The sequence below is a fragment of the Mustela lutreola genome, chromosome 13, assembly GCF_030435805.1.
Source record: "Mustela lutreola isolate mMusLut2 chromosome 13, mMusLut2.pri, whole genome shotgun sequence".
Classification (NCBI taxonomy): Eukaryota; Metazoa; Chordata; class Mammalia; order Carnivora; family Mustelidae; genus Mustela; species Mustela lutreola.
Genome location: NC_081302.1, coordinates 54,015,899 through 54,040,478, shown reverse-complemented (window position 1 = coordinate 54,040,478; position 24,580 = coordinate 54,015,899). Strand labels below are relative to the sequence as shown.

At 40.6% G+C, this 24,580-nt stretch overlaps 1 protein-coding gene across 8 annotated transcripts in view; it reads right to left on the bottom strand.

The window, feature by feature from the left end:
- DGKH (diacylglycerol kinase eta) overlaps window positions 1-24,580 on the bottom strand; it is a 205,109-nt gene that overhangs the window by 106,469 nt on the left and 74,060 nt on the right. For 7 of the 8 annotated variants that reach the window (XM_059144622.1, XM_059144623.1, XM_059144620.1 and 4 more), the window contains exons 3-4: window positions 17,749-17,859; window positions 14,721-14,801 (exon numbers count right to left, since the gene is read on the bottom strand). In XM_059144622.1, the coding sequence (XP_059000605.1) occupies window positions 14,721-14,801; window positions 17,749-17,859 (192 nt within the window). Of the gene's footprint in view, window positions 1-6,806; window positions 11,469-14,720; window positions 14,802-17,748; window positions 17,860-24,580 lie in introns of those variants that run through there. The other variant, XM_059144628.1, reaches the window with a different exon arrangement.

Genomic DNA, 24,580 nt, shown 5'->3' with positions numbered 1-24,580 from the left:
CTGTAGGCTGTGCTCCCCAATCCTGCTCTCCCTGGAAAAGGGACCTGGGGCAAAAGCCCCAGGGAGTCCACCAAGAAAGGCTTTCTGTGTTGCTTACTGTGGTATCCTATTCTATTATTTGTATAGATAAGTTCCATGTATAACAATAAACCACCATTTCTTCAAAGACTAATTAGGTTCGGATTCAAGTCAGTATTAAAAGTTTCTTAGGGAAAAACAAAAAGTTTCTTAGAATTCAAACAAACGGGGCACCTGGATGGCTCAGTGGGTTAAAGCCTCTGCCTTCGGCTCAGGTCATGATCCCAGGGTCCTGGGATCAAGCCCCGCATTGGGCTCTCTGCTTGGCGGGGAGACAGCTTCCTCCTCTGTCTCTGCCTGCCTCTTTGCCTACTTGTAATCTCGGTCTGTCAAATAAATGAATAAATAAATCTTAAAAAAAAAAAAAAAAGAATTCAAGCAAACTGTAGCTATCAATGTTTGGTCAGCCCCTAACATACTAGTTTCCTATTGCTGCTGTAACAAATTATTCCTCTTACAGTTGTGGCAGTCAGAAGTTTAGGGTCAAGGTGTCCAAAGGGGTGCATTGTTTTTGGAGGCTATAGGAGAGAATCTGTTTGCTTGCTTTTTTCCCTTCTAGTTGCAGCCTGTATTCCTTGGAGCTCAAGCTCCTTTCCTTGCATCAAGTCAACCTCCTAGTTCCTTGGTCAAATATTCCCTGATTCCTCCTGCCTCTTCCTTATAAGGGCCCCTGTGATTATACCAGGTGGACTCGATAGCCCCAGATAATCTTATCTCAAGATCCTTAACACAATCAAAACTACAAGGTCCCTTTTGCCATATAAAGTGACATTCACAGTTACAGACATTAGAATGTAAGTATCTTTATGGTCCATCATTCAGCTTACCACCCCCATATCACAGATATAATGCAAAATTATAACTTTTGATATTGTAAAATGAACTGGTAAATCAATGACATGGTCCTTTATTTTCTTACTATATTCATATCTTAATGACTATCCATGGGTACCAATGACATTTCTTCCAAATGATTAATAGTGAAGATCTTGAAAAAACAAGATACTTAGTGGCCTCTAATATTGATAATTAAGCAGAATGATTACTCCTGCAGTATCTCACACTTTCAAAGTGCTTTGCTGTCAGTAGAATCACCTATATTATCTCATTTAATCTTCCATATAAACTGGCCCACTTGATAGGTAAAAGCAAACTCGGTAAGTAGGAGAATCAGAGTACACAGTCAGGTCTTCTGGTTTCAAATCACACTTCTTTTCCCTGTTACACCAGACAAGTTGGGCCTGTTTCTCAGCTGCCTTTATGTGGACCACAGAACCTTACACATACCATGTGTAGCTCTAAGAAATCAACTGCCAGCAAAAACAGTTTTGTCAAGATGAAACAAAAGCATTAAGATAGAGAATGTTGCAGATTAGCAATAACAAAGTAATATTGTATGTAAAATTTTTTAAAATAATTAAGCCATAATTTCAATTCACTATATATGTAATAATAGCTATAACTATGCCCTATGACTAAAAACATACTTGGTTCACCAAAATTGGTATTTTTTTAAAGATTTTATTTACTTACTTGAGAGGGAGAGAGAGAGAAAGGGGACAAGAGCAAAAAAACAGGGGAAAGAGAAGCAGACTCCCCACTGAGCAGGAAGCCCAATGCAGGGCACAGTCCCAGGATGCTGGGATCGTGACCTGAGCTGAAGGCAGATGCTTAACCAACTGAGCCACCCAGGTACCCACCCCCCCAAACTGATATTTTGAAAAAAGCGTAAAAATTACTACTCAGGACTTTTAACAGCAGACCAAAATCCATGAATATTTAGACTGCCAATATAAAGCAAGCGTACTTCACAACCACCGAAGTACATAGAAGAATTCAGAACTGAAAGGCAGTCTACACAAATCAGCTGTGTTATTCTACTCAGTTCACTTGGGAAGTTTCCAAGCTTCTCTTCAAGTTCAGCGCCCAAGTGCTTGAAAAGAAGTTCGCTTTCTCTGATAATCTCGGGTAAGAAGTTTTCCACTTTGACTTTCCATCACAACCTGCTATTCTTACCTCAATAGCACTTCTGTCCACTTAGATATTAGCATTTGATCCTTTTCGGAGTCTGCCCACTTCGTGTCTGCTTCCCCACTGTATTGCAAAGGCCAAACATAATTCTAGCGCAGAGCATATTAATCTTAAGTGATGGCCAACGCAACGGGGTAAAGGAGCTACAACATCGTGATACCTACTGTGATAGTTTAAAACTGACACTCTTTGACTCCAGCACCAAATTTTCATTCATTCACTAGAAAGCACAGAGTGCCTTATTTTATGCCAAGCAACGTGGCAACTCAGGGACGCAGAGAGGAAAGACCCAGTCCTTGTACTCATGGAGCCTGCAGTTCAATGAGGAACACAAACAAGTAAACTTAATTCCGGGACAGTAGGTTACTGCCATCTTGCAAACCCACCCGGCTTACCTTCCCAGCGCCTTCAAAATCTGAACCTGTATTTACCTGTCAGCCCCCAGGGAGCTCCTAGAATGCAGTGAAAGGAAGCCAAGCGAGGTCAAAAGTCAGGGAAAGCTTTCCGGGAAGTGATATTCAAGCAAGTCAGGGTGAGAGGCAAGTGAGATTTGGGGAGGGAGATTTCTGTGGGGAAGGAGCCAGGGAGAAGGGGGAGGAGGAAGGGATCCTGCAAACAAAGGGGCATGCAAACCCATAAGGAGGAAAGGTCAAGATAAGGGCTGGGTATTGTGAGTAGCATTAGTTGGCCTCCAGCGGTGGAAGAACAAGGGAAAGTCAGAGAGGTAATCACAGAAAACCTTTTATCATGCTAAGAGGAATGGATCTGAGGCTTACAGGACAGAGCACATTAACGGGTTTTCAGCTAGGAAGAGCCAGGAATCACACGTTCTAGACAGAGGCTGGCAGTTGTACAGAGGGTCAGCTTGGTGGTCGGGTCCCAAGGGAGAAGACTCTTTTTTTTTTTTTTTTTTTTTTTTTTTAAGATTTATTTATTTATTTGAGAGAGAGACAGAGAGAGAATAAGGAGGGGCAGAGGGCGAGGGACAGAATCCCCAGGCAGACTCCCCACTAAGCCCGTTGAGGGGCTTGATCCCAGGCCCAGAGATCATGGCCTGGACTGAAATCAAGAGTCTGACACTTAACCAACTGATATCCAGAGGAAGACTCATGAACCTTTGGAAACGGCCTGACAGGCCATGAGGTGACGGCAGCAGTGGGCTGCTGTGTATGAGACCATGACACGAAGATGCGGGCAGAGAGGACACACAAAAAAGAGTCCATAGTTTTTTGGAGACAGAATTAATGGGACTTGGTGACTACGTGGTTGTGAGGTGTGACAATGAGGGAGAAGTCGGGACAACTCCAGCTTTCACATCTAGAATGGAAATAGCTTCCAAGTCCAAAATAGTAAGAATTACCACTTCCGGAGTAATTTTAACGCGCCAGGACCTGTGTGCGCTAAACACAAAATATATTATTTATAGAAGATAAGTAAGATTTATAGAAGGCACAAAATCTTACGGCGTCTACACAACCTCAAATGTAGCAACCCGTTTTACACTTGAGGAACCTAAGGCTCAGAAAGGTTTGTCATTTGCCAGAGGTCACAAAGCACACGTAGGATTTGAAACTAAATTCTGCCTGCATTCCTAGCCTTCTACTAGAGAATGAAGGCATAGTAAAGAATTTACTGACATTACCCTACAAGAATAGGCAGAAAAGCCTTCACATGCTGCTCACTTTTTCTCCTCTTAAAAAGAATCAGGGCAACTGTACAGTTGTATTTAAATCCTACATATACTTGTGTATACTTTAAAGATGAGCAAGAAAAGGTGCTAGTAAATTAATAATAAAAACAGCAACAATAATAAATGTGCTAACTCGGGTCTCTGCAAACCAGGAACCTTTAGAAAACAAAATATTGATAGGATATATATAATCATATATAGTATGATATATATACACATGTCATATGCATAATCATATATAGTATCTTATGTGTACATTGTACACAGGATAATGAGAGGGGTATTTTTAGTATTAATTGTAAGGATCACAAGGATCACAGTGATTTTAGAAATGATTTATGTAAGCTGCCACATACACTCTTACTGTAAATTAGCGGTGAGTATTAGTTAATGGACACAGCAGAAGTTTTACCACTCATTTAATATTTTCAGAATGTACCAGAGAATGGAACAAAGCATTAGCCTCATTCCCTTGGCACAAGCTCTATTGGTTTATAACCGTAAATTGCTTTGTACAGAACACATATGTAACGGGAAAGTTCAAAACAAAACAATTATCTTGTTTATACCAGTCACCACAAAAGTAAAACATTTCTAAAACCTAAATTTTCCATTACACCATGATCATACTTAAGGAATACAGAAGACATCTGAATATGCTAGAAACTTTAAAAAGAGCCATGAAATGACATTAAAGGAATCCTTTAAGCCATTTTAATAGGTTTTTAAAGCATCTCTCAATTGCCTACTAGACATTACCAGGGTATCTTACTATCATTTCAAATTCATAGTGTCTAGTTCACAATGTTTTTTTTTTCACTATCAATAAACCTACTTGTATTCTCATTTTCTACCCTTAATTAAAGGCATCATTTATATAGCAATCCCCCCAAATTCAACAACTCTACATTAGCTTCCTCCTCTCTCTTCTCCCTTCCTGTTAGCCACACCTTTCCAGTCTTTCCCACAAGATCCCTCATGTATTACTTCTTTCCCTCCCATTACAGATGGTCTGATATACCCTTATAATGGTTCCCTTGGACTGTAGCAGTGTCCAACTTGGGCTTCCTGCTAAGTCCATCACTCTTGTCAAATGCATCTGATAAGAAGTTGCCAGAAAGGGCTCCCATTTAGCATTTAGAATTTTCTTTGAATAAGGAATGAGCATTTGTGACACAAACAAAAAAATTTTAAATGTATTTAGGATGAAAAGTACATCTCCCTCCCAAGTCTGCCCCCCAGCTACCAAGGCTCCCTCCTAAAGGCAAATATCTGTCAGCTTATCTGTATCTCTTCAGAGATAGTCTCTGCATATACAACAAATATGTGATCTTTCAGGGTTTAAATGCATGACTGTGGGCCCATACACACAACACCCCACCCCCACCCTCACACAGAGTAATAAACACTGAGTAACATTTTATACATGCACACTGTTCCACATCTGGCTTTTCACACTGAATACAATTTGGAGTTCAATGTGTATTATTATATATGGAGCCAATTCCTTCTTTTTCATAGTGGTGTAACATTGTACTATGTGAAATAGTTCATAATTCATTTCAACCAGTCTCTAACTTGCACATTTAGGTTATTTCCAATCTCATGCTATTACAATGGGTAAGTAGCCTTGTACGTATGTTTTGGCACACATAAACAGTACTTTTCACCACCTCTGGGAACGCTGGATAATGTGGGCAGTGAAGGCACTGATGAACCCAAGACTCTTTTTACAACCTAACCTGTGAAGTGCCTATCTTGGTCATACTGTATTTAACCTCAGGTTAAAATCTTTCTTTTTCAGCAGCACGTTGAAGTCCATCTCTGTCAGTCCTTACTGGTGGATATGCTTTTATCCATCCTGAAAAGGCATGTATAACCTAAGACATTTTTGATGAGCAACACTTCACTTGTACAAAACAACAACTCTAAATTTCTACAAAGGTCCCCAAAGGGAGAAGGATTAGCCGATTTGTCTTGACAGTTTTTCTTGCATTATGAGCCCAGCAAATAGAGCACCTCAAGATTTTAGTCTAACCACAAAAGGACCAATGGTTTGTTTCCTAGGACTTTGGTCTGAGGAAGCTTATCATAACATTAAGAAGTGTACTCTTGGAAAAGATGCTATACCATTCAATGAAAAGATAAACATGATATACCTATGGAAACAATGATCAGCTATTTCATTTCTAAAAGCCTGATGTCCAAGTTAGAAAAAAAAGGAATGCCAATTTCAAACTCCACTTATAAATTATTAGCTTTCATCGAATAAAGCCATCTGAACTGCATATAAGTCAATTTTAAGAAGCAAAACAGCCACTCAAATTTCATTAATGTGGTATGATTTTTGAGTGCCAAAAAATAGTTAAGCCAACATAGACATAAAAAAATCTGTGGTCTGCCAAGATCAGGCATGGAATAATTAGGAGACCACCACAACCATTAATCACAGCAAGAATCATGTTTGTAAGACTTGTCGTTGATTAAAAAATCACCTGAGTCACGACGTAGAGTTCAACTAGAATACAAGTAATTATGGGTATGTTATAATCCAACCTCACTGGGGGAAATTAGGAAACCGTGCTCTCTGGCTAAATCTTGAAATGACAAATTTCTCCCAAAGGAACACTAGAGTTTACATTCATTCATTCAACAAGACATATTCTTTCATGCGTTTGACAAATATTTATTGCTTTCCCCTCTGTACCAGGTCTTGTGTTAGCCCTGGGGATCCAGTGGTGAGGAAGATAGTCTGCGTCTGCAAGGAAATTTCAGTCTCTGCCACCTCCCCTTACTCCCTCCCACATACACACACACCATGCAAAGATCTCTCCAACAGCATCTCAAAGGATGGTCACTTAGCTCTTGCTGTGTGGTAGAATGACAGAGTGTGTGGAAAGGGCCAGGGAATCTCTAAATCCACTATTCCTCACCTACTCTCAGTAAACCCCAAGAGCTGGGAGCTCCAAATTCCACACTAGCTATGCATAGCTATTAGCCATCCAACCTTGAGAAATTCATTTCAGCATTGTGAGCCTGAGTCTGCTCTGAGAACGCTGTTCTTGAAAGCCTTTTCCAGTTCATAGGGAATGCGAGAATTTGAGATTTCTAATAATGGACAGAGCTATTACATCACAAAAGGCCTGTTCTATCAGATGACTCAAGTTAGAAAGCTCTCTTTTATGCAGAGCTAAAATTGTCCCTCTGTGAATTCAACTGTGAATCTTGTCCTGCACCCTGAAGTAACACAGAACCTGTAAACCACCTCTTATGCCTGACAATCCCTCAAATATTAAAAAGATGTCAGATTTCCCCAAATCTTGAAGATAAAAAAGTGGTCTCTGGTATCAATCCCATGACTTTGTATAATATTGGTTACCGTCCTCGGTGAGCTCTTTACCAACACTTCAATTAAAAATAAAGGACCCCAAATAAAATGTAGTATTCTAAATTGGCAGTAGGACCAGCAGGGCTAACTATGTACCTGGTAATATGACAAGATTCTGTGATGGACTTGAGGGAGAAAAGATAACTGAAATATAACGAACAATTAGAGGAGAACTATGTGGGCCATACTCACTTAAAGCTTCACAATAAAGAGGTAGGATAGTGGAGAGGTCCAGTACAGACTGCTGTCAGATGACCTAGATGGGTTCAGATTCTAGTTTGTACATGTGTTAGGTGTTAACTTCTCTGTTTCAGATCTCTCATCTACAAAACGGAGAGTATGATAGTACCTATCTTATAGGACTGATATAAAGAATGAATGATTAGCATTTAGAAGAGGTACATAATAGTTACAATAAATATTACCATCAGAATAGGCAACTTATTTATCTAAGGGATTATTTATTTAGATGAGTATCTAAACACCTGTTTTGTGATGTGAATTGACAAATGAGGAGAAAATAACATCTCACCCCTTTCTTTGTAACTAAAGATTGAAATACTAATGGATATAAGTAAACTGACACTTAGGTTCAAAGGATGTGGTATTTCTCTTAAGAGAGAAGATGAACTGAATTATAAGAACAGAGAGGAAGCCAAGGAAAAAAACAAAATAAACAGAAAGTACACATTAAAGAAAGGAGTTCTTTAAGAACATTTTCCCCCGGGGTGCCTGGGTGGCTCAGTGGGTTAAGCCTCTGCCTTTGGCTCAGGTCATGATCTCGGGGTCCTGGGATTGAGCCCCACATCGGACTCTCTGCTTAGTGGGGAGCCTGCTCCCCCCTCTCTCTCTGCCTACCTCTCTGCCTACTTGTGACCTCTGTCTGTCAAATAAATAAATAAAATCTTTAAAAAAAAAAAAAAAAGAACATTTTCCCCCTCCCATTAAAACACAGCCCATTCGTTTCAACTGTACTATGAATGTATAATTTTCAGCATTCCAGGTCCTGGATGTTCTCTTTATTTTCTTGTTTTTATGCATATTTTTTGAAACTTCACTGGAGAAATTAACTCAAATGCTAATCAACTTTCAGTCGTGTCTACTGCGGCAAGTGACCCTGAACTAAAATGACTCTGTTCCAGTGCTTGGCGAGCTCTAAAAATAAGTGCTACCACGTGGTATCCGTGTTTCACACAGTCGAGTAAGCCAGCGTGGGTGTACAGTCACTGTGAAATTCCAAGTACACTCGTAGATCACTCATTAAAAATGTGAAGGGTAGGGGGCACCTGGGTGGCTCAGTGGGTTGAGCCTCTGCCTTTGGTTCAGGTCATGATCCCAGGATCCTGGGATCAAGCCCCGCATCATGCTCTCTGCTCAGCTTCCCTCTCTCTCTGCCTGCCTCTCTGCCTACTTGTGATCTGTCTCTCTGTCAAATAAATAAAATCTTAAAAAAAAAAAAGTGAAGGGTAGTTAAATAAACCAAATAAATTATCTCTATATTTTTCCAGTTAAAAATAAAAATTGCTTTCGGGGTGCCTGGGTGGCTCAGTGGGTTAAGCCGCTGCCTTCGGCTCAGGTCATGATCTCAGGGTCCTGGGATCGAGTCCCGCATCGGGCTCTCTGCTCAGTAGGGAGCCTGCTTCCTTCTCTCTCTCTCTCTCTGCCTGCCTCTCAGTGTACTTGTAATTTCTCTCTGTCAAATAAATAAATAAAATCTTTAAAAAAAAATAAAAATTGCTTTCTGTACAAACTTCCATAAAAAGTTCTGACAGTGTCAATACAATACTTTCTTTAAAAACGATGACTACGGGGTGCCTGGGTGGCTCAGTGGGTTAAGCCGCTGCCTTCGGCTCAGGTCATGATCTCGGGGTCCTGAGATCGAGTCCCACATCGGGCTCTCTGCTCAGTAGGAGGCCTGCTTCCCTTCCTCTCTCTCTGCCTACTTCTCTGCCTACTTGTAATCTTGATCTGTCAAATAAATAAATAAAATCTTTAAAAAAAAAAAAACGATGACTATGTACTTAAGATTGAGCCTACTTGTCATTAAAATTTAAAGAAAACAATTATTTGAACAGCACATTTTGAAAATCTAACGTATGCCATGGCGATTGTGACGCCTCTCCATTCAATAAAAAAACTCTTAGTTAGAAAAAAAAAAAAAAGGCCCGAGAGCGGACCGGCAGGAGAGGCCAGGGCAGAGCCCAGGCTGCAGGGCTTGACCCTCCCCTCCCCTCCCCACTCCCAAGAAAGCTCTTCGTTAGCCTGTGCAAATGGCTAACCAGTTACAATCGACATTTCATTCAACGCAGAAGGGTGGCTTTTTCCCATAACATCTATTAATATGAGATAAAAGTGGAAATAAATCTTCACCACACCTTTGAAAGAGAGGCAGGGTGAACAGTTTTCTCGAGATGAAGTTCACCCATATTCTTCCTTAAAATCCCCCAACTTATTAGGAATTGACAATAGACTATCACCTGTGAAGGGATGGGGTGATAACCTCAGGATAATAACAGCTATTAGCACTTACTAAACTCCATGTGCCCATCACGATGCTAGGGAATTAGAGTGCCCTAAAATCATCACAACCCCATGGGACAGGTTCCACTATGATCCTCAGTTACAGAGGACACGGATTCACAGGGGTTAATGAATTAGTCCAAAGGCAGGTAGCTAGAGAGGGCCAAGCCAGCACACAAACCCATGCTATTTGATTTCACTTCATGGTCTAAGGTCTGCAACTGACTAAGTCACAAAAAGCTGGGATGTACACATCACGATGAGTGAGAAAGAGACAAAGAGAGCAAGTGGATGTGAGAAGAGAGACAGAACAGAGGCAAAGACTAACCAGATGGAAAGAACACTGTGTGAAAAGGAAGAGCCCTGGATTAAGCATCAGGAGGGCTGGGACCCTTCCAAAGGGCGCATCAGTGTGACCAAGGGGAAAAAAAAATCAATTCTTTTCTCCAGTCTAATAGAAGAACACATTTGCCTACAGCACAGAGGTGTGTTAAAGATAAAAATGTTGATGTGAAAAACAGAACTCCAGAATATCATGCAGAAATCAGTAAAATAAAAAAGGAAATGCATAATTCAAAAAATGAAGGAAAAAAAATAGGAATGTATCATAGATGCCATAATCATAGACAAGGCTATGGGGGAGCATAAACCACTCATAAATTAGGGATGAATATTAATGAATCCTGAAGGCTTATAAAATACCAACTAGGCTGTCAGGGGTTGTCCTTTTCCATTCCCTGATCACACCACTGACACCTAATGCACGGAAAATGCTTTCAGTGTCTTGTTGGTGCCATCAGGGGTGCCTGTTGTAGAAGACACCTATAAAACCCAAAACTCCAACAGAGGTCAAAATTCACCCCATACAAGGTAATTAAATATGCATGGATGTGGGGTGGTGGTATGTATACATATCTATCTCTATTTAAAAATCTGTTTATTTCGGGGCACCTGGGTGGCTTAGTAGGTTAAGCCTCTGACTTCAGCTCAGGTCATGATCTCAGGGTCCTGGGATTGAGTCCCACATCGGGCTCTCTGCTCAGCAGGGAACCTGCTTACTCATCTCTCTCTCTCTCTGCTTGCCTCTCTGTCAAATAAATTAAAAAATCTTTAAAAAAAAATCTGTTTATTTCAACACTGTGAGATCTGGAGGAGAAGAACCCAGTTATGCTGTGTGACCAACAGAAACAGTCAGATAACAAATGGGTGTTGTTTTTAAGTCACTAAGTTTGTGGTAATTTGTCACAAAGCAATAGAAAACTAATATGTACCCAAGGTGATTTTTGACAACCAAAACAACAAGATAATTATTAACTCCAGGGATGGAAGCACAGGACTGTGCAAGGAAGGATAAGTAACCACTGAGTAGGTAGGTCTGAACCATGTCCACAGATCCTTTGATGTGACCCTCATGGTGTCTCTATCCCCTTCCTTGAAGCTCAGCCAACCTGAGTTACTCACTCATTCTGACAGAATGCGTGGAAACAATGCAGAGTAACATCCCATGTTATGTGAAGTCAGTTTCTGCCAAGCTCTCCTGAAACCATTTTACTAGAGAGTTTGGGACTGGGTTTTCAGGCAAAGCATAGCTTTTCTATTTTCCATTTGCTAATCCCAGATTTTCCATTCACTATTGTTCCCTGTCAACATATCATCCTCAGGGACTTCAAGGCATAGCTGTAGCAAAGTTGAATATGGCCACTCCCGTATTTTCTAGTCATAATACCACTAAACTATACCATTAACCTTTGACATGAACTAGCCAAAATAACAGTATCAATAGCAGTCAATGCAATCCAGAAAGGTAGGATATTTAAATATTTAAAGATAGGGAAGATTGTCAATTACTGGTTAAAAGCCTATCCCTTCTTCTATTGTATGCCCTAGAAAGTTCTACCAAACTCATTTGCTGTAAAACTCTAAGCAATCTGCCTAATATTTTAGTCTCCACATTTCTAGTCCAACAAACCTCAGAAATAATATCTGGTTCAGTGGATAAATCTCTTGAAAATATTTCAACAAGAAGTCTTCTCATGTGTAAAATAAACTTTCATCTTATTAATTAAATCAACAAATACGGATAAGGTACTCTGAGGTAAAATGATATGACAGAGTCTTCTGTCTTCAAGGAGATTATAATAAATGTAAGTACCTAATTAAGTACAAGGCAGAACATAGTGAGTTCTTTTTTTTTTTTTTAAAGATTTTATTTATTTATTTGACAGACAGCACAAGTAGGCAGAGAAGCAGGCAGAGGAGGGGAGGAAGCAGGCTCCCTGCTGAGCAGAGAGCCCATGTGGGGCTCTGATCCCAGGACCCTGAGATCATGACCTGAGCCGAAGACAGAGGATTTAACCCTCTGAGCCACCTAGGTGCCCCAGAACATAGTGAGTTTTATAATAAGAAAGGCACTACAGGAGAGACTGCATGTACATGGAGGTCCAAGAAAGAGTTCTTCAAAAGATTTGAATAACTTCTCTCAAATCCAAGCTTTTCACTTCCTTTTACCTTTATCTACACCAATACCTTAGACCTGGTCTTCATCTGAAATTGTTCTATCCTTCAAATCTTCAATTTTGGAACCCTCTATCAGACTAATTCTAGATCCCTGTCAAGGGGAAACCCTTATTGCCCACTCCCCCATGAGTCTCCACAGAGGGGAGAGGACTATGGATCACTCCCACGGGGAAGGCAAGTGGTTCATCAGCCTACCCTACCTTCATTTGTAAGGAAGGAAAAAGAAGCAACAATTGATCAGAAACTCTGATTAGGCCTCCAACAATTTATCAGAAGCTCTGAAATTAGAGGTTGTTGAATCTTGTTCAGCAACAAATAAGCTGTCCCTCACTCCTTACATTTTATCTCAAGAACTTGTAATACAGAGGGGAAGATGGATGACTTACTGATCCCTCAAATATCCAACAATGCCTTTGTCTTTCTGTCCAATAAGACCTATAAACCATCAACCCTGGATCAATTTAGCTGTTGTTCTCTTTTCCCATCTTAAAAAAAAATGTGAAAGGCATAGGAATTAGGTACATTAGTAAACCTGATCTCCGTCTTTGCTAGACTACTACCTCAGAATCTACTCCAGGTCCCTATCCAGTTTCAATTCTCATTTTCTATAGAAGCTACTCCAAACCCAAATAAACTCTGACTCCTAGCAGATGACCTCAGCTTCGATTTCACTGAGAGAATAGTAGTATTCAGGTTTGGAATAAACAGGGTTCCTGCGCACACCTACCTCCATCAACTTTCTGTCTCCTGGTCAGTGCTTATCTCTAAATGCTCTCTGGCTCCCATGCTCCATCCATTCTCCTCTCTCTCCTGACACTTCAACTTTTGAGTCCAATAACTTTTTTCCTCTCTTCATACAGACACACTCAAAACCAGTTTCAACAAAACTCTCTTGAAGCCTGAATATCATACTTGTTCTCCTTCTCCTAACAGCCAAGCTTTTCAAAGAAGCAATCCACCCCGGCTACTCTGCCTTCCCACCTGATCTTCAGGGAAGCCCAATGCACGCCAACCCCACCCTACTCTCCCGCAAGTTACTCCGGTCAATGTGACCCAATGACCTCCAAGTTAACAAATTCCACAGACGCTTCTCATTTCTTCTTTGACTTGATCTCTCTACAGTATTTGATGTTTAACAACTTCCGTCCTAAAACTATCTTCCACAGGCTTTTCCTAACATCATCGCCTCCCAAGACTCCTTCTATACTTCAGAATGCTCTGTCTTGATTGGTCAAACTTTAAATTTTAACATTTTCCCAGGATTCTATTCTTGGTTTTCCTCTCCTCAAACAAAAAGCTCCCTGGGGAGGTGGGAGGGATACCAAGGATTATCCCACGTGCCAGTAAATCCATATGGCTAAATCCGAATGCATTTGCTTCCTCCCCCACTCCACCCCCTACCCCCCACCAGCGCTTACCTCTATCATGGCACTGCTCTGTGTTTGTTTATCTGTCTGTCTTCCCCGCCCTGGCAAGCCTGGGAGATGGGACAGAGTGCACCACTGTCAGCAGTGCTGGCTTCTCAAACAGGGGCTGGGAGTGTGGACTGGGGCAACAACATAGCAGGAGCAAGTCATCTTAGAGGACCTGGGAATATGAGGTTATAAAAACTACCCCGGAGGAACTTCACTGAACTCCGAATATTTTGAGAGAAATAACAATCTGTTTATTCATCTCCGAATCTCTTGTGCTTAGCGCAAGTGCCTAGCCCATGGTGGGGATTCAAATCGTATTTTTTGAATGAAAGAAGTAGGAGAAGAATGAGATATCTGAGACTGGCTTTGAAGAACTGGTAGAATTTCAACAGCCAGAGAAGGAGGAGAAATGAGTCAAGCCAGGGGGAATGGGAAAAGCCCAGGCACGGACAGAAATGGCAGACTGGTGGGGTACCAGAGGACGAACGGTCTCAGTAACGCTAGAATGCCGAGGTATGATTTCACAAGACTCGAGGACGGAGCTGCAGCTGTTAACTTGACAGGCAAGAGTGAGCCAGTTAGGTCTTTCCAGCAGTGTGATTTGTAATTGGAAAAGAATCCGCTGGAACAGAGGATACCTCTTAAGTAACCATCAAATGAATCACTTATATGAGACTAAATGAAGACCTGAACCACAGCAACAGAGAAAAGTAGAAGAGAAGGGAAAACATTATTTTTAATATTGAAGGTAAGAAACAGACTTCTTGAATATTCCAAAACAATGGAATTCGTTGTAGTATTAAATTTAAAAGAGGTGACAATTTTAAAGCACTAAAATTAAAAGGCCTAAAATGGAAAATGTTGTAAATATTTTTAGAGAATAGATTTAATATGTTGGCTTCTTGACCCAATCATGAACAGTACTGGGTATACAACATACTTATCAAGTTTACTGTGTCGGCAGGAACTCCAACATGTGTAAGTCAACACAGGGTTGGTAAATGAAGAGGACACTCTGTACGCACTTAGGAAAGGTCCTTCTGTAACTTTTGAGAAGGAATTCAGCAGAATATAACCATACCGTAAAACTGTTGTTCGCATTTTTTGTGCTTGCTTCAGCTACACTGGCATCTGAGAGGTCAACTTCATCGAATATCAGAGACTGTTAATGAAAAAGAACACAAACACATTAAATGAAAATCTAACTCAATGCTCATCAATAATTTCTCCCCCCCCCATCAGGACATGACTCTGAAGCCACGTCAGGAATTAGGAATAGAAAATGAAGAAAAAGTCGTTAGTGAGCCCTCTGCAACATCTTCTTAGGAAGAGTAAAACCACAAAGTACAACTAACTCATAAATCCCAAACTTTCAAGGTCTTCAAAGATCCCCACGGCACAGAGTTTCAATGCAAAATGCTCCCTGCTCTCTAGAAGCATAATCTACGGGAGCCTCCTTAGTGTGTTGTGCACATGCGCGTGCATACACATGCGTGCACACGCACACACGTACGTGCACACACTCACACACACACACACACAGAGTTATACCGTTTGACAGGCAACAGCCTAGAACAACTTTGCCAGGAAGGCAGAGGCAACGTCATCACTCCCACATCTGCTAAGTGAGAAATGAGAACTAGTCCTGGCTCGGATCGTGGTGAGTTACTAAACTTTCTGAGACTTATTTTCCTCATCCATAAATGAGTTTGAATGAGAAGGTGAGTGTGCTCTGCAAATATAAAATGATGTTTCGTTCATACTCTTAAAAGTGGTTTCAATGAAAAAGTTTCCGTGATAAAAACTCCACAGAAAGGGAATCTTTAATAATATTCGATTTAGAGATCAGAAAATTCTACTAAATAAATGTATCCTTTCCACTGTCAGTCATTTGGTCATTGTTCACACTCATTCGATGTTCTTGCAGCAAGGCAGGGGTAACAAAGCAACTTTAGAAACTCCAGAAAAGGGGCCTCTTCCACATGCATCCTAATGTTTACAGCAGCAATGTCCACAACAGCCAAACTATGTAAAGAGTGCAGCTGCCCAGTGACAGATGAATGTTAAAAGAAGATGTGTTGTGTATACACACACATACCATGGAATGTTACTCAGCCATCAAAAAGAATGAAATCTTACCTTTTGCAATGACGTGGATAGAATTAGAGGGTATTACGCTAAGTGAAATAAGTCAAAAGACAAATACCCCATGATTTTATTTATATGTGGAAATTAAGAAACCAAACAAATGAACATAGGGGAAGGGAAGGAAAAATAAAATAAGATGAAATCAGAAAGGAAGACAAACCATAAGAGACTCTTAACTATAGGAAACAACCTGAGGGTTGCTACCGAGGAGGTGGGTGGCAGGATGGGTTAATTGAGTGATGGACGTTAAGAAGAGCACTTATAATGACCATTGGATGTTATATGCAACTGATGAATCACTAAATTCTACCTCTGAAACTGATAACATAGCATACGTTAACTAAATTGAATTTAAATAAAAATTAAATAAAAATAAATTTACCCAAAAAAAAGAAAGAAAATGGGTCCTTTGATAACTTCCACACCACCCCCAAGATCCCTGGCGGTGTTGAGGGGTATGTAAGTCCACTTCACTCCAACCAATATGACTATCAGACTTGCTCCCCAACCAGAAAGAATTTTTAATTTAGCGCAGGAGAAGAAACAGATAATGACTAATGATAATATAAGATGGTCTATTGAAAATGCAAGGGAAGAAATACTACAGAATGCTACGGAAGGTCACGGATCATTTCCCCTGCAGAAAACATTCAAACTCTTGCTCTTGTGAATGATGGAATAAAGACTTTTTGAGGGGATCTTAAGGAAAATAGGGAATTTCATCAAGTAGAGATGGAGGGAAAGGTCATTTGCAGATGGTAATCATGGGGCAAGGCCAAGGCTGTCAAGTGTTTGGTGCTGCTGAGAGACAAATGCAGAAAGGCAGCATGGAGCCAGATCAGGGACAACCTTGACCATAACGACTTTTCAAATGAGATTACTTTATTTGGTTATTACTTGTACGGCAGCATAAATTAAGAATTACGTTTGTTTGCATATTTGATTTTACCTCCCAGCATATAACTCTACTAATCATATCAGGAACATACATTTTTTTTTAAAATAGGGAAATTATCAATTATTCAACTGATACAGTAGCCAGAAATCTTAATGTTTACTTTTGAAGGAACACTAAGCTATCAGTCTTTTTTTTTTTTTTTTTTTTTTTTTAAAGATTTTATTTATTTATTTGACAGGGAGAGATTACAAGTAGGCAGAGAGGCAGGCAGAGAGAGAGAGGAGGAAGCAGGATCCCCGCTGAGCAGAGAGCCCGATGCGGGACTCGATCCCAGGACCCTGAGATCATGACCCGAGCCGAAGGCAGCGGCTTAACCCACTGAGCCACCCAGGCGCCCCAGCTATCAGTCTTAAATGGAAGCTCATCATTATTAATTGTTTTCTTCCCAAACCACATCATTTTTGGTTTTTTCAACTGTTACATAAAAATTATTTAAAGCCTTGATTTTACTTCACTATGGTTTTTATTCTTAACTACTAGCATAACTGAATGATTGTTTTGTGTCAGGTACCATGTGTGTTATCTCACTGAAGCCTACTCCGTACAACACAAGCTGCCTGCAGCCGCTCCAGGGGAATGTGCTGGAAGTAGGATACAATCCCTCATCTGAAACCAGAGGACAGCTTCTTAGCAACTCTAGCAAATCACTCTCTGTCATGGTCAGGGAAAGATGTAGAAGGCAAAAGGTAGAGAGGGGAAACTCAAAATTTTCAGCTTATTACATTTAATAAAGTTACATTTAATGTTTTACTTTAATTGTAAGGAAAGAGGAAGGGAAGAAAGAATACTATGCTAGAACCTTCCCAGAGGATCATCCTCCATAGACCTCATGAAATGGACTTAAATAGGCTCCCTTGGGATTTGGTCCAAGCTGGAACACATGAATACCGAATGCACAGAACAGTAAACCTCTACCGAGCACCAAGACGAAAAGCTCATAGAACTAGAACTTTTAATGCATCCACAACCTCAAGCATTTGTGAGTCATATTCTTCCAAATTACCTTTGAGTCCTTTGCATAATAAAGTGTACGGCCTCGAAGTTTGAAGTAACGCTTTTTCCACCTTTGGAAGGAACTGGTTTGCTTCAACAGCTGTCCCTCTTTAATACTGGTCTGGGGAGAAACAGAAGGCCAACAACATGATTAAAATGAAATTCAGAACCAAATAAAATTCAGAATTAATGACACAATCCCAGCGATATTTTATATATCATTTCCCAGAAATTACACAATAATTGATTTCCCAGAAATTACACAAGAAATTGTCTTCTTCTTTCTGTCCAACCAAGGGAGCACATGTGCAAAGCCTCATGAACAAAGGTAAATCTGACATGGTTCTCTATCCTTCAAGTAGTCACAAGTAATACGGGAGGCATGTGCACCAAACTAATACGATTCCACATGATGTGTACCCCACCTTGTATATAGGAAGTATTCAAAAATGGTGGAAAACATAGAGCGGCAATATAATATAATGATTAAGATCATGGGCTCTGGAGCCAGAAACCTTCTGTTGACCTCTTGATGCCACCACTTAGTGGCTGGATGATCTTAGGCAAGTTATTGAACTTCTTCATGCCTTTATTTTTCATCTGGAAATGGGGATGACTCTGTGACATACCTTATAGGTTTATTATGAGGAATACATCAAAAGCATAGAAAGGACTTATCGCATGGCATACAGTAAGTGCTCATTAAATGTTAACCTTAGCTATGTGTTATTGTAACAAACATAGTCAAAGCACTAAGCATGGTGGTCCAGAGAAGGAAGCATCAGCTCTGTCCCAGGGAGGCAAAGAAGTCTTCCCAGAGGAGACTCCCCTGGGGTGGGTCTACAAGGCATTTATCAGAATGACAAGGGAGGGAGAAGCCCATTTTAGGTGTGTGCAAAAGTAGAAAGGTTTAAAACAGCATGCGTATTTGGGGACTCTCCAAAGAACTTCCAGTTATAAATGCAGGGTAGGGTTTGCAGTGAGGGAGCAGCAGGAGATGTGACTGGGGAAGGGAGGCAGGCACTCTGTGATTCTGGGCCAGACCCTCTGCTGAGTGCTTCATGTATGAAGTTCATTTCATTATGAACAAGATACGTAGAACCCCCTGCTCTCATGCAGCATCTCTCCCTCCCTTTGTCCTGACTGTCCACATGGTACTTTGCTTTCAAGTGGCCCTGCATGTAGGTCTGGACGCCACCCACTCTCTCCTCCTGGGCTGCTCTTCCCTTGGATACCCCACTGACCAACTCCTTCACCTCCTTCAAGTCTTTGACCTTCTCGGTGCACCTCCCTGACTTCTTATTCAATACCACAATGTCATCTCCAAGTGTCCCCTCATCTTATTTACTCCCTCACACAAAAGTCTTACTTTCCTCTTCCAATGTATAATATAATATGCATGTTTATTATGTTTATGCCATTTATTATGTATGGTGCCACCCCTATGAGAATAGACTTTACCTGGGTTTATTATGTCTAATAAAATTAAATTCAACATTTCATTTTAATTGGAAGGAAGGAAGAAGGCAACTGCACTTATGGCAAACTAAATGTACAGTCTTCCTCTGAGATGGTCCTTAGGAGACATGCCACGGGACTGACTCAAACGGATCCCCTTGAATGGGGTCAAGGGGGCTCACATTGATACTTTGAATTCCTAAAGGAGCAGTAATGCGATGGTGAGCTTCCAGGACAAAAATGGCTCACAGAACCAAAATTTTAAATCTATCCTACTGGATTGCCCACTGATGATCTCAAGTGCCAAAAGCATTATCAAGCATACATGAAATTCAGATCTGTATGAATGAAGAGCAGGTACTAAAACTCATGTCTGATTGACTCCAGAGTTTATTCCCAATTTCTACATTATGCCATCTTCTATTATGAACAAGACTTAAATCTTGGGAAAAATGTGTTGTCGCCAATAAGGTAGTCAAATTATATTAACGTTTACTTTCAATGTCAATGAGAGTTTCCCCCTAGCTTGCTCTGAGACTGTCTTCCAGGAACTGTAAATTTTTAACGCTAACAAAATATTTTTGCAACTTCATACCGAAGAGCTCGATTTGGAGTCAGACAGACAGACTTCAAGCCAGACTCCACCACACACTGAAAATAGGGCGAGTTGCTTCAGCAATCTGTCCCAGTTTCCTCTCCTGAAATACAGGAATAATAATACCAACTTCACAAGCTTGTTGCATCTAATTTAATTATACGGTAATGGCTGGAGAGCACTTAGCACACTGTCTGGGTTACAGAAAACATTCAATAAATGGCAGAAAGTGTCATTATTATGATATCATTATGCTATTAAGTTCGTGGAGTAATTGCCCGGCACCAAACTCTAAGAGCTTCTTGGAAGAAAAGAGGAAGTCTTTGCAGGCCACTGTGAGGGCAAGTAACAGCTGGGGCAGGAGGAGAGCGTCAGGAGATGAGGTCAAGGGAGAAAAGAGCCCGGAGAGGCAGCCACGATGGGGAGCTCGCTTTTTAAGTGCAAAAAGCTAGTGAAATGTTTGAAGCAGAGAGTGAGAATGGGGAAATGTCCAGGGGAGGGACACCCCAAGGACTCGAGCGTAGGCTGTGGCGTCACTGAGTTAGAGAGAAGTAGAGCAATTTGAGATGTCATTCTGGAGGCAGAATCCACTGGACTTCCTGGCAGGGATCAAGGGAAAGAGAGAGGAGAAGGACCAAGGAAAAGTCTAAGCTGTTGGCTTGGGCAGCTAGACGTGAGAGACCGAGAAAAGGAGGACGGGGGAGTGGCGTTGTATCTGGTGTCACCCCGGGGAGAGAGGTGTCATTCTTAAACACAAAGTACTGAAATACTATAAAATATTAAAATACTATAAACACAAAGTACTAAAATACTATAAAAATATATCTTACCCAAAGAACAAACCATTTGTTCTTAAAAGTATTGGGATTTTGTACAGTTTTGTTTAAGGCAATGAGGAAGACAACTTCATGTTTGGTCTATTTATATTCTATCAGCACTAAGGGAAGCATCAAATAACCTCCTTCCTCCCCCACCTGGTTATCAGAGTGATTTTCCAAAATGAAAACCTGATTATGTGATACCACAGCTTCATTCTCTTCCCCCTGCAGCAGGAAGCCCAGACTTCCACAGGTACCACAGAGGACCCTGCATCATCTCTCCAATCTCGTCACCTGCCCCTCTCCCCATGCTCCTCCCTCAGCCCTAAACGGCCTCTTGTCAACTGGCCCATCTTGAAAACTCCTCTTCATCTCAGCTCAGATCCAACGCCGTTGCCTCTGGTGTCCCTGACCCTGAAGAAGAAGTCACTCACCCCACCTCTGTCCCTCTGAGGTGCCTTATCCTCTCTGTATAACAGCATCTATGACATCAGAGAGCATCGGGTCCCATGTACATGGTCCAGCCATGCTTTGCGCTTCCTCAGAGCAAAGACAATATCCTACACCATCTAACACGCCGGCCAACACCTTAGGGCCTCTGTAAATGTTACTGAGCAACGTTTAGCTAAACGTAAAACAGTATGTCAGATAACTTTGTATTTTAAAAGAATGAAAGAATGAGAAAACAGGACCCAGTGGCTGGATATGACCTTATATTTTCCAGCCTTCAGCAGGTCTGAGCCTGCTTCTTCTCATGCATATAAAAACAGCAGGTACGAGGCACAAAGGGGTATGTGCCGTGGGGTGCACTCCTTGGGTGAGAGGTTGGGGAGAGATGGGAAGAGGAAAGGAGAATGTCCGTCTATCCCGATTGCTCCGTTAGAGATGATCCTTACATAGCCACTTGTAAAGCAAATAGCTTGGGGCGCCTGGGTGGCTCAGTGGGTTAAGCCGCTGCCTTCAGCTCAGGTCATGATCTCAGGGTCCTGGGATCGAGTCCCGCATCGGGCTCTCTGCTCAGCAGGGAGCCTGCTTCCCTCTCTCTCTCTCTCTCTCTCTGCCTGCCTCTCCATCTACTTGTGATTTCTCTCTGTCAAAGAAATAAATAAAATCTGTAAAAAAAAATAAATAAATAAAGCAAATAGCTCATCTGTTTTTTTTTTTTTTCTATATCACTTTATGTTCTTTAAATCTTGCATAGGCATGAATTAATCTGTAATGTGTGAGGCTGTGGGGGATACAAAGATGTGTAAGATGCAGTCCTTATCTTCATGCATTTACAAACTTTTTAATGTTACACGGTTAATTTTAAAGTCTTAAAAAAAAAAAAGAAAAAACATTCTGAGGCTACTTTCTTCTAAGAGATGGGATTTAAAACATTTAACTAGAAGGCAGTTATTCACATCAAAGTAAATCCTCAAAATAAACTTGTTTATATATGACTAGTTAAACAACACTTCATATAAAAGAAGGAGCATAACAAAAAAATGATTAATTTGCAACAGCTCTAGAAAATATAATCATATTATCAAAGTATGGTTCATAGAAAAACATGTGTGGGTCCAAAAAGATTTCCAAATACTGTGTATACTATGTGGATAAACAAGCAATCATTCTTTAAAATCATAATATTTATTATGTTCAATGTTGATGTTCAAGTAGAATAACAATTTGAAGTTAGGAACTAATATAAGAAAGTTATGATAAGAGAGTTATGATAAAGAACCTGTTAAAATTAAGTACAAAAATTTAATTTTATTTTCTTCACAATTTCTTGGCTAAGGGATAAACTCTCCCCTCTATCAAGAAAAGGCTTAGAAATGTTTACATTTAACTGGCCTATTGGGTTAGTACTACCCAACACTCATGAAAAGTCAGTAAAGCCATAAAGACTTAACTGTAATCCAATAACCCAGTTTCCAGGTGTTAAAAACACAAAGTTCAATGAAAAACTTGGTTTTGAAAAAAAATTTTTTCAATAAAATAAACTTTAAGTTGAAAAATCTCTTATCTAGTTGGCTTTTAAAGGAGGTCTATAATCTAATGTCTTAAGGCTGTAGAGTTGTTCATTTCATGTTCCTTGTATAGCTCAAACAAAAGTCATTTCTCTTATAATCACACACACACACACACACACACACACACACACACACTGCTCTAAGATTTCACCTACAATTTCAGAAGCACTTGTGTGCCACAAGTTGAACCTATTGGATGGAATACTACTTTAGCATCCCAAGGAGAACACAATTTTAATAGTCACTCAGTGAGCCATTTTGCAAAGCTAAGAATTTTTGAAAAATCAGTCACTGCCTGATTTATCTGATAAATGTACATTTTCGCATGCTGACTTTTTTTGGCCATCGAAATAGGTGTGGTGAAAAGCTTGATATAGTGAAATGGAAATATCAGTGATGACTCATCTTTTACAGATGTCTTCAAAAATTCCAGAAGAATCTCTAGCTTTTCCTCCTCTTGTCCTAACATGACCCCCTTAACTTCTCTTCTAAGGAATGGGAATGAAATTTGTTGTTATGGACTGAATGTTGGCGTATCTTCCCAAAATTGAAATCCTAACCCCCAATTTTTTGGTATGAGGAGGTAGGGCCTTCAGGATGTGCCCTTATAAGACAGACCTCAGAGAGTTCCTTCTGCCACATAAGGACACAGCAAGATGACTGCCATCGCTGAACCAGGAAGCAAGACCTCATACTACACGAGATCAGCAGGTGCCCTGACTGGGACTTCCCAGCCTCCAGAATTGTGAGAAATGAATTTGTTGTTTAAACAAATGTATGGTGTTTTTCTTATAGGATCCTGAACAGACTAAGACATGGGTCAAGAGAGTCTTCATACCATCGTTCTCATCTCTCTCTCTCTTTTTTAAAGATTTTATTTTGAAGTAATCTCTACACCCCAAATGGGACTCAAACCTACAACCCTGAGACCAAGAGTCATGGACTCCACTGACTGAGCCAGCCAGGTGCCCCAAGACCCCTGCTGCATCTCTCTTAACTTCTGTCAACTCTACCCCTCAAATAGAAAATCTTTCTTTGAGGCATATATTTCCTTATCCATTTTGTTATATAAGCTCCCAGAAAGCTGTCTATGCCTTCCTGGGTGTCTGTACAGAACCTCTAACATCGTGAGTCTATTTGACTTTCTTTAATGGTAAGCCTCTTTAGTTTTATGGATTTCAATCTCTGAGTTGGAAATAATACCTGTATGTCACCATGTGCTACATTGACACATGAGACAGTAGGTATGAAAAAATATACAATTCTTTAAAAATGTAATATGAAAAAAATGTTTAAATGTAGCATGGCAAGATATTATCTTGACTGTCATTGGCCCCCATCATAAGTATTATTTATTATAGAAAGGTTTCCCTTCCTCAGTCCATCCCTTTCCACTCTTCCTGCCATTGCCTTAGTTCAAGCTCCTTTAACTCCCTTCAAATCAACAGTTCCTTAAACGTCCTTCATGCTTCATGCTATCAATTTTTCCCACCATTGGTCCATTCTTCCCACTATGGACAGAATTATCCCTGAAAAACAGACAGGATCCTGCCAAACTCTGGTTTAAAATAGTCAGTGGTTTCCTATCACCCATAGTATAACTCCAGCCTTGTGAGCTGAGCACACAGACTCCTCCTTCCTCAAGTGACCTACCTTCTTTTATAGCTAAACCTTCAGGAGTCCTCCTAAATCCACCTAACAGCAGAGTAGAAGAGAAGCATTTGCTACTCCTCAAACCCTCTATCCCTCCCCATGTCTGGCCTCTTTCAAGAGCTCTTCCTTCTACTCATAATGTTGTCTTCTGCTTCTTCTTATAACTCCCGCCCCATCCCATCATCCTTCAAGGCTCAGACCGCGATCACAGCTGACCTGCACTCCCAGCACTTTGCTCATACGTCATTTATAGCATGAATCATGTGGTAAGGGGATTTTTAAAAATTTTTATCTTTTTTA